This window comes from Bombyx mori, chromosome 23, assembly GCF_030269925.1.
Source record: "Bombyx mori chromosome 23, ASM3026992v2".
Classification (NCBI taxonomy): Eukaryota; Metazoa; Arthropoda; class Insecta; order Lepidoptera; family Bombycidae; genus Bombyx; species Bombyx mori.
The window spans coordinates 3,407,193-3,419,939 of record NC_085129.1 but is presented as its reverse complement, the minus strand read 5'-3'; the positions used below and the strand labels follow the sequence as shown (position 1 = coordinate 3,419,939).

At 34.8% G+C, this 12,747-nt stretch overlaps 1 protein-coding gene across 2 annotated transcripts in view; it reads right to left on the bottom strand.

Moving 5' to 3' along the window:
* Nucleotides 1-12,747, bottom strand: part of LOC101746787 (delta-1-pyrroline-5-carboxylate synthase) — a 42,594-nt gene that overhangs the window by 23,330 nt on the left and 6,517 nt on the right. For both annotated transcript variants that reach the window (XM_004921658.4, XM_004921657.5), the window contains exons 2-3: nucleotides 4,156-4,332; nucleotides 322-465 (exon numbers count right to left, since the gene is read on the bottom strand). In XM_004921658.4, the coding sequence (XP_004921715.2) occupies nucleotides 322-465; nucleotides 4,156-4,332 (321 nt within the window). The remainder of the gene's footprint in view (nucleotides 1-321; nucleotides 466-4,155; nucleotides 4,333-12,747) is intronic.

Here is a 12,747-nt window from a genome sequence, read left to right as displayed (position 1 = left end):
TACTCATATCTGTTCCTAAAATATTTATAACTATTTATAACTATATTTGTTCCTAAAATATTGATACCATGCACCCCATTTATATTTATTTTTCATTTTTTAGTTGAATTTCAATTTTTTCAACTATTTTTTTTTCAATTTTTTTTTAATATTGAATTGTCATCCATCTTTAATAAGTATACACAAATTTCGAGTTACTCCGACGTTTTGAAGGGAGTAAAAATCATGTTCAAAGATTCCGTTACAAATATACGTCTGAAGCTAATAAAAGCGTATTAAAATATTAGTTGTGAACACTAAAGTTAGATGAGTTAGACGAACCTCTCTAGTGTGATCGCTTGGTGACAAAGTCTCCCGCATGGATAAAGACATGAGCAGCTCCTGCGTCAGTTTCTGCCGCCCGAACGCTACGGCGCCGCTCGTCACCATTATGCATTCGCGTCCTTCGTGATGACATTCGGCGACCTGAAAAATTCTCACTGTGATCACGTAATCGGAAAGCGTATAAATTTTTTATTTCCAACTTTTTCATTTATTATATATATGTATGTTATATATATGTATTTATTAAATATATGTATGTGTATAATAAAAATCTTACATTTATTTCCGTTATCTGGTACCTGTAACACAAGTTCTTTACGAACTTATCACGAGATCAGTTACCGTGGCGTAATTGTTTGTAAATATTTATTTATTTCATAACAATTTTTTTTAAATTTATTGATGCACATAACAAATTACAATCTTTACGGTACATATTACCTAAATCGTAAAAGTAGTACCTAGATCTAATCTGGATTGTAATCTAAATAGTATGTGCACTCAGCAAAACCATATTAATGTGCATAGCTTTGGCTATTGAAAACGCAATTGAAATTACAAATATTGATAACTAGCCATTGTTAAATAGGATATCCTTCACACATCTGACAAATCCTCTGAGTCAAAGATATCAAGATTACCGTGACATTACATAATGCAAAAACCGTGACCTAATCCTATTGATTCTAATCTTATTGACTGACTCGGTGGTGCGGTGGTCAGCGTCTCTGACTATTGCGCGGAGGGTCGTGGGTTCGAATCCCACACCGGGCAAACATTCGTGATGAGCTGGTATGTTTTCTTTTTGTCTGGGTGTATGCTATCTATATACATAAACTTATATAAGTATATGAGTCTCTAGTACCCATAATCCTAAATTAACGTCGAATGACCGTGTGTGAGTTGTTCCCGATTTATTTATTATTATTTTTGAACGCGATTACTTTGTATTGCTTACAAAAAATCAATGTTTTGTAGATAATGGCAAAATCAGTGCTTCTATTAATACGGAATGATGTACAGAGTCGGACGCTTCCCTAGAAAAATATACTTTTTTTTTGTTTTTAGTTTAAATGACTTTAAAGATTCGCTTCTCGGAGGACAGAATCATTATTTATGAACTCAATTTTAAGCCTGCTACCGAAGTTTGTCATTTGAATTACGAATTATAAATTTAATAAGGTCCGATATAAGAATTTGGAATAAAGCCATAATGAAGTTTATTCGCTTACGTAATAAGGTTGTTTTGGTGAGGAAATGAATGCATTTTACGACCTTATGAGTTTAAGTGAACAGAATTATAAAGCCGCTAATCGCCAACCCCTGCGCTGAATTATTCTTAGATTAAAATAAGCAGGCTATCGTATACTTTTCTTCGTTATTTTTTAACAGACGCGAGCTAATAACAATTGAATATGCAATTTCGAAAAGGGCACATCTCTGAAAACATAAAATGTTCAGGAAATGAAAAAAAAAACTGATTATTTTCTAAAGCAGTGTAAAATTTAAAATATTAACTTTTGAGATATATTTTAGTGTTAATTAGCAATTGAAAATTACTAGAATTATTATAAAATGGGTGTAGGTAAGCCTCAAAACTACATGTATATGAAAAAACGTATTTGACAAAATATGATACTAGTGGTAGGACCTCTTGTGAGTCCGCGTGGGTAGGTACCACCGCCCTGCCTATTTTTGCCGTGAAACAGTAATGCGTTTCGGTTTGAAGGGTGGGGCAGCCGTTTTAACTATACTGAGATCTTAGAACTTATATCTCAAGGTGGGTGGCGCATTTACGTTGTAGATGTCCATGGCCTCCAGTAACCACTTAACACCAGGTGGGCTGTGAGTTCGTCCACCCATCTAAGCAATAAAAAAAAAATTGCGACATGTGTTCAATTAGTTTTAAGGTACCCATTTTAAGTAGTTGTTCAATCTTCGTCATAATTGAAGAATTATACAAACGGTTTTCAAACGCCTTTTACAACAATACAGTACAAACGTAAGTTGACATTAAAAATATAGATTGCAAATTAATCGAGCACCTAACACAATAACTATTAAAAAAGTCTCTCTCTTTTAAAGAACAAAGAACAGTTTTCGTCGTCCAGTTCGAACATTAAGCTGCGAACTAAGATAATTACAGACAGATGCGCTTTGAATATAAAACGAAACGCTTAACCCCTTTTCCAGAGTTCATAGCTAACTTAAAAAGAGCATAGAGCTTTAAAAATTCCGGATTAATGGTACCCATTTTTGTACCCATGTTTGTCGAACTTTCTACAAGGTCCCCGCACCTAAAGGGCGCGCGGGGTATGTGGGACTGACCGGCCTACAGATGTTGGGACCAGACTGCAGGCCCAAGGATGGTACTTAGAGACCTACCTACTAAACGACTCCCTTGTACCCTCACCCGATACCCCAGTCAGAACCCGGACGGAGTATGGGTGGTTACCGCAATCAACACCGTAACTAGACGCAGTGTCACTCCAAGGACGTCCATCTGACGGAGCCTCCAGGACGCGACCAATGGTACCTTATGTTCTTTTCGGTACCCCTTTTTTTGTACGCAATATATTACGATGATCAGTTGAGTAATTAAATTAAAGAGTGGACGGTTAGCGTGGTATGGACATGCGACGCGTAGAGAGAAGATGCATGTGACTAGGAGATGTATGGAAATGGTAGTGCAACGTAGAGGGGGAAGAGGTCGACCGAAGACGACATGGATGGAGTGTGTGAATGACGATATGAGAGAGAGAGAGGAGTGAGTGTTGAAATGACGGCTGACAGAAGAGAATGGAAAAGAAAAATTAGCTGTGCCGACCCCACCTAGTGGGATAAAGGTGGAGAAAAAGAAGAAGAGTTAAGTAATTAAAATTTTTGATTGTAACAAACAAACTCATTTTCTTATTTATAATGTCAGTCGGTATTATAAATTAGAAATAGGATAATACGAAACATCGTAAAAGGATACCAATTATTTGAAGGCCGAGACAGCGTTTATCATTTCGTAGCTGTTTTCAAGTTTTAGGGATATAACTTCAACATAAGTTTAATCTATTGTATTTTTTTTTCCACACGAAAAAATCGCCGGATCCCCACCCGCGCGGCAGGTGGGGTATGTGGGAGTTGAACCTCACTAAAAACTCCTGCTGCTCACAGCCGGCGCCTGACCCCGGATCGGGCCGGAGCCCAGTCGGGGCTATTGAGACGGCGGGACAGGGTTGACGCAGAGCACATTACATCCATCTATTAGATAAATTAGCTCATTTACCAATCGTGTATTGGTAAAATTATTATATAACTAGCAGACCCGGCCACACGTTGCCGTGGCTAAGGTTTTTGTTTCTAAATAACACGTGGCCGGCTATGCTAATACCAAATATTGACAAAGTAAGAACAATTGGATTTCACTGTATTGCGTTTACTACGAAATAAATTTCACTGATACTTTAGCCTCAGCAACACGTGGTGTTTATGCCATTAACTTGTAGCTTGTGAAACGTTGGTATTTTTAACACAGCGCCATCTATGAGATATTAATGTCAGACAGCATTACAACTGTCTGTAAAAACTGATTTACGGCGTCATCTGTTTTAGACTTATGAAACTTACAATTAATAACAAAAATCAACATAAGAAATCATTTTATTGTTAATTAATAAATATTATGACCATTAGTCGAAACAAAAACCATCCTATCTTTCAAGTTGGATCAAACTGCACACGGTGTGCAAATTTAATTTAAAATCGGTTAAGTAGTTTAGGAGTCCATCGCGGACAAACAACGTGACACGTGATTTATATACATTAAGATAGTAATTTTACCTGTTCTATAATAGAAGCGAGTCGACCGAGAGCTAGTCCGTTTCCATCTTCTCTCGTAATCACAGCACTACCTAACTTCACAACCAATCTTCTGGCGTACTTTAGCTGCGATCTGTCAGTGAAGGTTCTCTGCTTCCTTTCAGCGCTAGCCAATGCTCTCTTGTCTACGCTCAAGCCCTGCGAACAATGAAACATCGTTAAGGTTTACACGGTTCCAAATAAAGTTCATTGGATCTTTATTTTTTAGTGTTCTGTCTAACCAGATCCGCACAACCCTAGATTCCACCGTCTACAATGCTCTCAGAGTACATACAGAGAGCTGAAAACAGGACGAGTTGGCACAATCGCGATCACAAAAGTCATGGATATTGTTGATCACGACCCTAAAACATGAAATGCACGACTGGATGAGGAGAAAATCCTTCATCACTCGAACCTCAAACACATCTATGTGTTCGAAGTCCATGCACTTATGCAGCGGCCTGTACATATATTTGGATATTAACACCTGTCCTTATGAAACTGGAAAGGCCTCCGGGCCACCAGTAAGACCTCAATCATAAAAAATAAAATAAAAAAACCTTCATAATTCAAAAAAAAAAATTTATTTAATAAAATTTTAAAGTCAACGATGCGCATCTAAAACTTTAACATCCAGGTTATTCCGATAAAGTCACGTACTTACAACGCCGCAGCATAGTTAATCCCAGAGCTTAATTCCTGCAGCGCTTGCAGTATACGAAAACTGCTATGAGATATTTTCTAGTACACAATTTTGGCTTAATTAAAAACACAACTTAGCCAGTTGCAGTCGTGATATAAGCACCGTTATTTAATTATATCTGATGTGAGTTTGAAATATGAGCCGAATGAATAGGTTGGTCATTTTAAGGGATTTTTAACCTTTTCTGCTTAGGTAACAATCACTATCGTGATGCGTATGAGCTCAAGTTAAGCTTGATAAACAGAATATTGACCTCGTCGTCTGCGTGTAATTTCACAATTTGGACTTTGATTACTACCATGTTCGAAAAACCCGAAATTTTCAAAAACAGTGTCAATCAAAAATCAAAATTGCATTCATATTTTGTTAGGAGGACTTTTTTTATTGCTTTGATGGGTGGACGAGCTCACAGTCCACCTGGTGTTAAGTGATTATTGGAGCCTATAGACAACTACAACGTAAATGCGCCACCTTAAGATATGAGTTCTAAGGTCTCAGTATAGTAACAACGGCTGCCCCACCTTTCAAGCTGAAACGCGTTACTGCTTCACGGCAGAAATAGACGGGGTGGTGGTACCTACCCGTGCAGACTCACAAGAGGTCCTACCATCAGTAATTACGCAAATTATAGTATAATTTTTGCGGCTTTGATTTTTATTACACGATGTTATTCCTTCACCGTGGAAGTCAATCGTGAACATTTGTTAAATACGTATTTGATTAGAAAAATTGATACCCGCCTGCGGGATTCGAACAAAGGTGCATCGCTAAATACGAATGCACCGTACGTCTTATCCTTTAGGCCACGACGATTTAAAACCACCTTACTCTTAGTAAAATTAAAATAATAAACACTAAATTAAATAGCAAAAGTATTTTTATGTTTGCGATTTTTAGGTTCTAGTAAATTTCATATTAAAAAAAAAATCTCACCACGTGAGAAAAATATGACACCCGAACAAGCGTAACTCTAATATAAATATTAAAACTAGTTATATAATCTGACAAGAATCAAAATCCATTAAAAACATTACATACTCCGCATTAGACTTTCGGCCCGTCTAAAAATAAAACCTAGATTTGTCATTATAATAATTGACATATCATTGAAGTCAATTTAAAGGGTAGACAATGAAACGTCGTCGCTCTATTATCATTATCATTATGACCTCGTTGCAATAAAACCGAGTTCAAATCAATTGCCTGCCTTTGATTTGTTGGACTTCAGCATCGCATTGTTGCCGAAGCTATCAACTATTTGGACACAAACACGCAGAGCATGTTATAAACATAACAATAACCTTATAAGATAGGACGCAATAGAATGTATAGTTTTTTCGTTGTTGTTACATTGGACATTATCAATGGCTATCTTAACTTATATCTTATAGTAATTCATTACGTAGTTTTCGCAAATAATGACGTTTTTGATAATCCACCAGTTTAAAGTTTTCTTTGGTTTTCTATTTCGGCTAATTAAAACTATATTTACGGTTTAATCGCGTATTTTCATTGTCATTGTATTATTTCTAACGTAAGCTGTAAGCTATTCGAAAAGTCGAAAATATCATGTCTAATGATAATTAAAAAAAAACGGGAGATTGTTTCGAAGCTCAGATACTATGTACATTAAAATTTGTAGTGTAATTCTTTCACGAAATACGTTTCCAAGTCCCCAATTCCTATTTTCATCATTCGACTATAGAGACCCTAAACTTTAAAAAATTTAATTAGTTTCAGTTGTTTACTGATACTAGGGATTTGGAGAATAATAAATTTGACTACTATATTGCCTATTTCTGTCGTGCGTTCCATTCAACTTAGACTTCACATCGCCGTGAACCCCAACAAACTCTCATAACAGTGTAATAAAACTTCAGTAAGTACATTACTAATAATGAAGTGCAATGTAAAAGATAAAAGAGCTATCGAACATAATCAAACATTTACATAATTAAATATCGAACAGCAACCGCGGGACACAGGACACCTGACGTTATCCTTAACTTGATAAAACTAATGCTTGCTACTAATATGTTACTATTTATTAGCAACATGTATTTCATTTAACAAATATGTCCAGTAATTATAATCGAAGTGAATTTCTAAATCACATTTATTCAATTAAAGCTGTAACACAGGCTACGAGTATACTACTCTGGAGGTGATAATCAAAGGTTTTTAAATTTCAATTTGGAAAATCGAATTTGATTATGTTCGATTCGCGAGATTTTGGCGGGAAACATAGATAGTTTTCTTCAATTTCGATTTGTTTGAAAACGACTTGTATTTTAGTTGTAAATAAATTTTGATTATTAATATTTTACAGCAGATTCCAAAAAGTCATAGAAATAGCTACAAGCGATGCCTTCGCAATATTTGAGAGCGCAATTCTATTATAGGCCTACGTCTCAGACTAGAATAAGGATTGACAGAATAGAACAATTAACGAATTAAAAAAAAAACAGTTTGTTGTAAAGAAAATTATCCACCAACATAAACAGATAACCTTAACAATTGTAACAAATAAAAAAAAAGCGCAAAGAATGAAAATATATGTAAAATTACGCAAATTTTCACCCACAATGCCCGAGAATTCAAAAATGGCATTTTAGATTTTGTAATTTTTTGCCTCTTTTTGTCTCTTTTCTCCAAAGGTTACATAAAAACGAAATAAACTAATACATGACAACACATTGTAAAGTGAAATTATCCAGTGGACGAGAAATTGTTCAGAAAGAACTAACATTGTAGAACTTTTAATTGAATGGTTCGCAAGTGCATTGCTTTTACTGAAGTGAAAAGAAAATACAAGGAACTTCCTTTGCTTTTAATGTTAAAGTTAAACTGATTCTGTTTATTATGAAATCGCAACGAATGTAAACTTTGTGTTTCTAAAATAATATCCAGAGCTACATAAATGGTATTTATGTTTTAGTTTAGTTTACAAACTTGGAAATATACATTTTTTTTAGAAATATCGTAATCAAATGAGGACATCCCTGTAAATAAAGAAAAATATGTCGCTAGTGATTGCTCGGGGTCATTAACCTATACGTAGATCGGGAAGTTGCTAACGGCCCGATCAAATCTGTTGAACGCCTCTGTATAAAACGTCTGATATCAAAACGCATTGTAACCTCAAATTCTGGCTATTTCTGGCGTAAAATGTCGATTTGTTCTACATTAAAAGGCAAGGCAACAATTAAATTTAAGCTAGGTGGACTATTATCTCACTACCTACCAGTTGAATCGTGGACTATACCCATGCAAAAAGAAATGGTACGTGAAATCATCCCTTTTTTGGGCCGAGGACCATGCCTCGAGGAGTTGCGCGTGCCGAGAGCGCTTACAGAATATGAGACCCACCTTCCACCTGCCACCCACCTCGAGATATAAGTTCTAAAGTCTCAAGTATAATTACAACGGCTGCCCCACCTTTCAAACCGAAACGCATTACTGCTTCACGGCAGAAATAGGCAGGGTGATCCGGACGTCTTGTCCTTTAGGCCACAACGACTAGAATCATTACATAGATATAAAATTCACAGTTTGTACTGTAAAAAAACAAACAAAACCGAAACACTAAAAACTGTATTGGAATTTATCAGTTTATGGACCCTTCCGAATAGGAATAGACCGCTGTTGAAATTCAACTAATATATTATTAGCATCCATCACATGATGCATAATCTACAATCGTGTTTCAAGGATGGAGAGCTATGCAATTGTGTGTCAATTAAACATTTCATTATCATAATTAAAAGTACTTGTACGGTTTATTTTCAGGGTTTATAGTACTGTCATTATATCATTTCCGACGATTCATATACTTCACAGTTTTCGTGGACGACTAAGGTGTCATACATCGATATTTTAATATTTTATTTATTTATTTCTTTATTTATTTATTTGGGAAACAAACAGTACAATACAAACATATAATATTTTAAAAAAATATAGCTAAAACAATAACCAAATATGTTTCCACAATCAAAATCACATATAAATAGAAAGTGAACAAGAAGAGAAATTTACAAAATTTAAATTACAAAAAAAACAAAAGCAACACAATACGTACATATTATTTTATACATCAACTTACACTATAAAACTATAATACTTATCGGGCTAAATCACCTTATAAATATTTTAAAATAGCTTTTCTATTAGGTCTCTACGTACAAAATCGCCATTGTACGGAATACGGTAATTTTCCGTACATAGTGTACGGAAAATTAAAGAAATTTATTTATAAATGTTTCTTATTACCATCAATCACAATATGCACCAATGGTATAAATGAATCTCTATCGGTTCATGGTAATTTTTCAAAGGCCTTCTTGAAGAAGCCAGTTGTGTGTGAGCCAACAAACTTTTAAAGGCATTTTGTACTGCCTCCCGAGTATTAAATTTTCAAAGAAGTCATCCAAACTTTGGTATAAGTAGAAGTATGTCGACGCAAGATCTGATGAGTACGGTGGATGACGCAAAACTTCGTTTGTACGGCATTGATGGAAAACAGACACCGATATAATGAAAACAAAAAACTAATAAATAAATAAATGAAAATCAAAATAGAAATTCATATTTTAAAATCCATCCCATCTTTTTCTTTTCTACAGTTTGTTTCCAATATTATAGATAACTAACTTTTGGCTGACTTTCATGTATATTTCATATATTTCAAATACCTTTTGATGTGCTAAAATTTTTCGTAGGTCACTCAGGTATATAAGTTATCTAAAAATAGTTATAAATTGGCATCTACGCATATAATTTAAAGAAGATTCGACAACTTTCTCCAAATATTGTAGATGTCTTATTAAATATGAATTTTATTAACTTATTTGTTTGTTAATTATAGTATTATATTTTGATTTGCAATTTTTTTCTATCAATGTAACTTGTAATCTTATGTTTTTCGAGTAATTAAAGTGTAAATTTTAATATAAAAATTTGTATATAATAATTAAAAAAATATATTCGAATTCGAGTTTTTTTTCGATTTTTTGCATTTTCTGAGAAGATTTACTATAGTAACATATATATTTTTTTTCACCATCGGAAAAAAGAGATTTCAACGAACAGAAACCATACCAAATACCAAAAAAGCTGATATTTTGACGGGTGAATTTTCGATTGAAAATTAGGGTCCTTTTTCGATATTAATTCAAAATAAGGTGAAAAAATAAATATTTCTAATCAAATAAATTACAGCGTATTTGGGACATAAAAAGGTAAGTTTTCAGCAAATCTCGTGAAAAAAGATTTTTTTTTTGAAAAAGATAAAAATAAAAAACCAAAAACTTGGTTTTTTTAATTTTTCACTTAAATTTTGAGGTTATGTGAAAAAAGTGTAAATACAAAAGTTTTAGATCTTTTTATTACCTACAACTTTGCCAATTGACTTTTTTCCATAGGACTTTTAGTTTTGCCGGAAATCGAGAAAAACCGTTTTTTACCCAAAACCTACCCCCCCCCAACCCCTTCCCGACTTCAGATCGCCCGTAAATTATTTTTCCTTTCATTTTTATAATATTCCCCTCCTTTTGTAATGGGTTTCATCCTACTATTATTTTTTTTGGTTTTAAAAATTATCGACACTGGTCTATTTAATCGGCTTCGCTTATGTGTAGAAAATTAAATCATATCCTTTCTTCAGAACGTGAATATGAAAATTACATGCAGATCGGATGAAAATTAAAATGTGAAAGCGTACCAACCAAACAAGCTCACATTCGCATTACCAATATTAGCAACTATTTAGTTACCATAGCAACCGTACACGGGAAAATAACAAATAATTACATTCAATTGACATTGTTGGGTACGCATACGACCATACGACGTATTGGAAGTATTTTCCTCATTGGTTAATATATTGTGATTCGTTCAATTGACACTCAAGGTGTTCATTTAAAATTCGTTTTAGTAAAAGCGATTTTGGTCGATTTTACGAGGATTCGAGTGAGGGGAATAATTACGATATTCAAACCAACGCGTTTCGTATAAGAATAATATTCATTCAAAACGAATGCAATAGAGCTATTTTTCTAAATGATTTTTTTTTTATTGCTTAAATGGGTGGACGAGCTCACAGCTCACCTGGTGTTAAGTGGTTACTGGAGCCCATAGACACCCACAACGTAAATGCGCCACCCACCTTGAGATATAAGTTCTAAGGTCTCTAGTATAGTTACAACGGCTGCCCCACCCTTCAAACCGAAACGCATTACTGCTTAACGGCAGAAATAGGCAGGGTGGTGGTACCCACCCGCACGGACTCACAAGAGGTCCTACCACCAGTAATTACGCAAATTATAATTTTGCGGGTTTGATTTCAATAAAATGAAATTGTTGTTATTTTTTTAAATTATTACATTGTATATGCGTGATACTTTGTTAAATCAAATTATATAGTACTAGCCGTACTCACCCGCTTCGCTGAGCATTTAAAATTAACATTATTATTTATTCTCATTATTATTAGGGAGTCCAACACTCATATAAAAAATATTGGCCTATCCATTAAGTACATGTATTTTCTACATGGATACCAAGTTTTAAGTCAATCGGATGCATGGTTCAGTAGTTATAACGGAATACCCATAAAAAGCACTGTAGATTTATATACCTATATTAGTATAGATGACTGTTTTGCGGCATAAATACGCATGTGTGATTTATATAAAACGCGAACACCGAGAATCGAGAAACTGTATACAACTGTATATCACTGATGGTAGGACCTCTTGGGAGTCCGCACGGGTAGGTACCACCACCCCGCCTATTTCCGCCGTGAAGCAGTAATGCGTTTCGGTTCGAAGGGTGGGGTAGCCGTTGTAACTATAGTGAGACCTTAGAACTTATATCTCGAGGTGGGTGGCGCATTTACGTTGTAGATGTCTATGGGCTCCAGTGACCACTTAACATCAGGTGGGCTGTGAGCTCGTCCATCCATCTAAGCAATAAAAAAAAAATAAAAAAAAATTGTTTCAGTTCTTTAATTCCTTACAGGAAGTACCGTGCGAGGAAAATTATATCTGCAACGTTTACGTGTTGATAACGAAAGACTGCGGGCGACGCCGCGGGGTGGAAAGCTATTTAGAAATAAATTGAATTTTTTTTTCCTTCTATACACTCTGCTATTTAACAATCTTTGCGGCGAACGCGTAAAGACTTGTGATGCTGTGAGATGTTCATACATATATATCTGCGGATCGTGTTATGTAAACGAAAGTTCGACGGATTTTGTAGAAAATAAAACGATTCACGTCTATTTTGAATGTCGAGAGATTCTTAGAATAACATGTGCGGATAACAAAAAAAAATCATAATCGCCAGCCTACTTTTTACTAGTGCGAAGAAAGATGCCGTCTGCTTCAGAAGCTAGTGCTGCAGATTTCGATTTTTTTTATTGCTTAGATGAGTGGACGATCTCACAGCCCACCTGGTGTTAAGTGGTACTGGAGCCCATAGACATCTACAACGTAAATGCGTCACCCACCTTGAGATATAAGTTCTAAGGTCTCAATTATAGTTACAACGGCTAAAGATATCGATTCAAACATCAAAACAAACGCATTTATGTCACAGTATCGATTCCGATATCTGAAAAAGGTAGGACATAACCTCGTCTCATTAACGTTAAGCTCCATATCAATAGGCACATAATACTATAACATGATCGTAACAAAATACCAAAGCAGTAAACACATAGTTCTGTGATATCTCTCCTACACCTGCGTCATCACTTCGCATCGTGAGAAGCGACTTAAAATTACTGTTTACAAACAAACCAAAAATACTTATTATCGCAAAAAACGTAATAACAATATTTTTTTTATTGCTTAGATGGTTGGACG